The sequence below is a fragment of the Etheostoma cragini genome, chromosome 8 (genome assembly GCF_013103735.1).
Source record: "Etheostoma cragini isolate CJK2018 chromosome 8, CSU_Ecrag_1.0, whole genome shotgun sequence".
Taxonomy (NCBI): domain Eukaryota; kingdom Metazoa; phylum Chordata; class Actinopteri; order Perciformes; family Percidae; genus Etheostoma; species Etheostoma cragini.
Window position 1 is genome coordinate 394,652 of NC_048414.1, and position 1,464 is coordinate 396,115.

Here is a 1,464-nt window from a genome sequence, read left to right on the forward strand (position 1 = left end):
ACGTCACTATCAGCCACACAACACGTGTTCTGGACAGAATAAGTCTTTAAATCAGACAAATAGCAATTAAAATCCCTCAAAACTATAAAAAGTTTATATAAACCGTCATCATGTTGTAAACCAATCAGGTGTTAAATCAGCTGAGAAGCCGGCGTTTCCCAGCATGCTCTGGGTCCACCTGGGTCTTGCAGTCGGGGAAAAGCAACTGCGGCCCCTCAGACCTGCGGCCCCTGGTCTCAGACCTGCGGCCCCTGGTCTCAGACCTGCGGCCCCTGGTCTCTGACCTGCGCCCCCTGGTCTCAGACCTGCGCCCCCTGGTCTCAGACCTGCGGCCCCTGGTCTCAGACCTGCGCCCCCTTGCTCTCGTGAGATTTCCGTTGCCCACGTGTGCATGACGTCAGAGCAAGTCGGACACAAATCTACCCAGCATGCAACGGGCGCCGGATGCCGGTGATCTATTCTTCGCAGACCTGGATCATCTCCAACGAGCCTACTTACACACAGAAAGGGGAGGGGCTTATATGCAGAAAGGGGAGGGGCCTGTACCAGGGAAAGGGGATGGGCTTGTATACAAGAAGGGGAGGGGCCAGGGAAAGGGGAGGGGCCTGTACCAGGGAAATGGGATGGGCTTGTATACAAGAAGGGGAGGGGCCAGGGAAAGGGGAGGGGCTCCAGCTCCTATTTCTAACTTTGTTATTATTTACAGATTACTTCCTGTAACTAAGTACATCCTCCGTGCTGTCCTTTAACCCCCGTGTCTCTGAACCAATCAGAATCCGGCACTCCAAAGCCCAGAGGGAACCGGAAAGCCCCCCCCCAGACCGCCGTGTCCGCCCGCCACGCCGTGGACCAAGACGACAACAAGACGGAGACGGAGTCCTCGTCCCCCGACGCCGACCTGCACCGCTCGGCGTCGGCGGCGTTCGGCGGCCTCCGTCTCCAGGGGCGACGGCGGCACCGCGCGATGGCGAGGGAGCGCCGCGTCACCCGCACCGTGCTCGCCATCCTGCTGGCCTTCATCGTCACCTGGACGCCGTACAACGTGATGGCGGTGGCGGCGGCGTTCTGCCACGTGTGCGTCCCCCCCGAGCTGTGGGGCGCCGGGTACTGGCTCTGCTACGTCAACAGCGCCCTGAACCCCGCCTGCTACGCCCTCTGCAGCGCCGCCTTCAGGAAGACCTTCTGCACACTGATGCGCTGCCGCGGCAACGAGCTGAGATGTCATGGCAACGAGCTGAGGTGACGCGGCAACGAGCTGAGAGGGGGAGGGGGGCAGGGAGGGGGGTCTCCACTCCATTTAGTTTTTTTATCTTGATATTTTTGTTATTATATTTAACTTTTCTCTACACATCTGGACCGTTACACACAAGCCCGGTCCTTCTGTCGGTTATCTGTGTGTGTGTGTGTGTGTGTGTGTGTGTGTGTGTGTGTGTGTGTGTGTGTGTGTGTGTGTGTGTGTGTGTG

The 1,464-nt window shown here is 58.3% G+C and overlaps 1 protein-coding gene across 1 annotated transcript in view; it reads left to right on the forward strand.

Annotated features, from left to right (window-relative positions):
- The window catches only part of chrm4b (cholinergic receptor, muscarinic 4b), a 3,283-nt gene extending 2,031 nt beyond the window's left edge, over nucleotides 1-1,252 (forward strand). Inside the window, exon 4 of the mRNA XM_034878932.1 lies at nucleotides 774-1,252. Coding sequence (XP_034734823.1) covers nucleotides 774-1,243 — 470 coding nt within the window. The 3' untranslated portion in view covers nucleotides 1,244-1,252. The remainder of the gene's footprint in view (nucleotides 1-773) is intronic.
- Nucleotides 1,253-1,464: the final 212 nt, after the last annotated feature.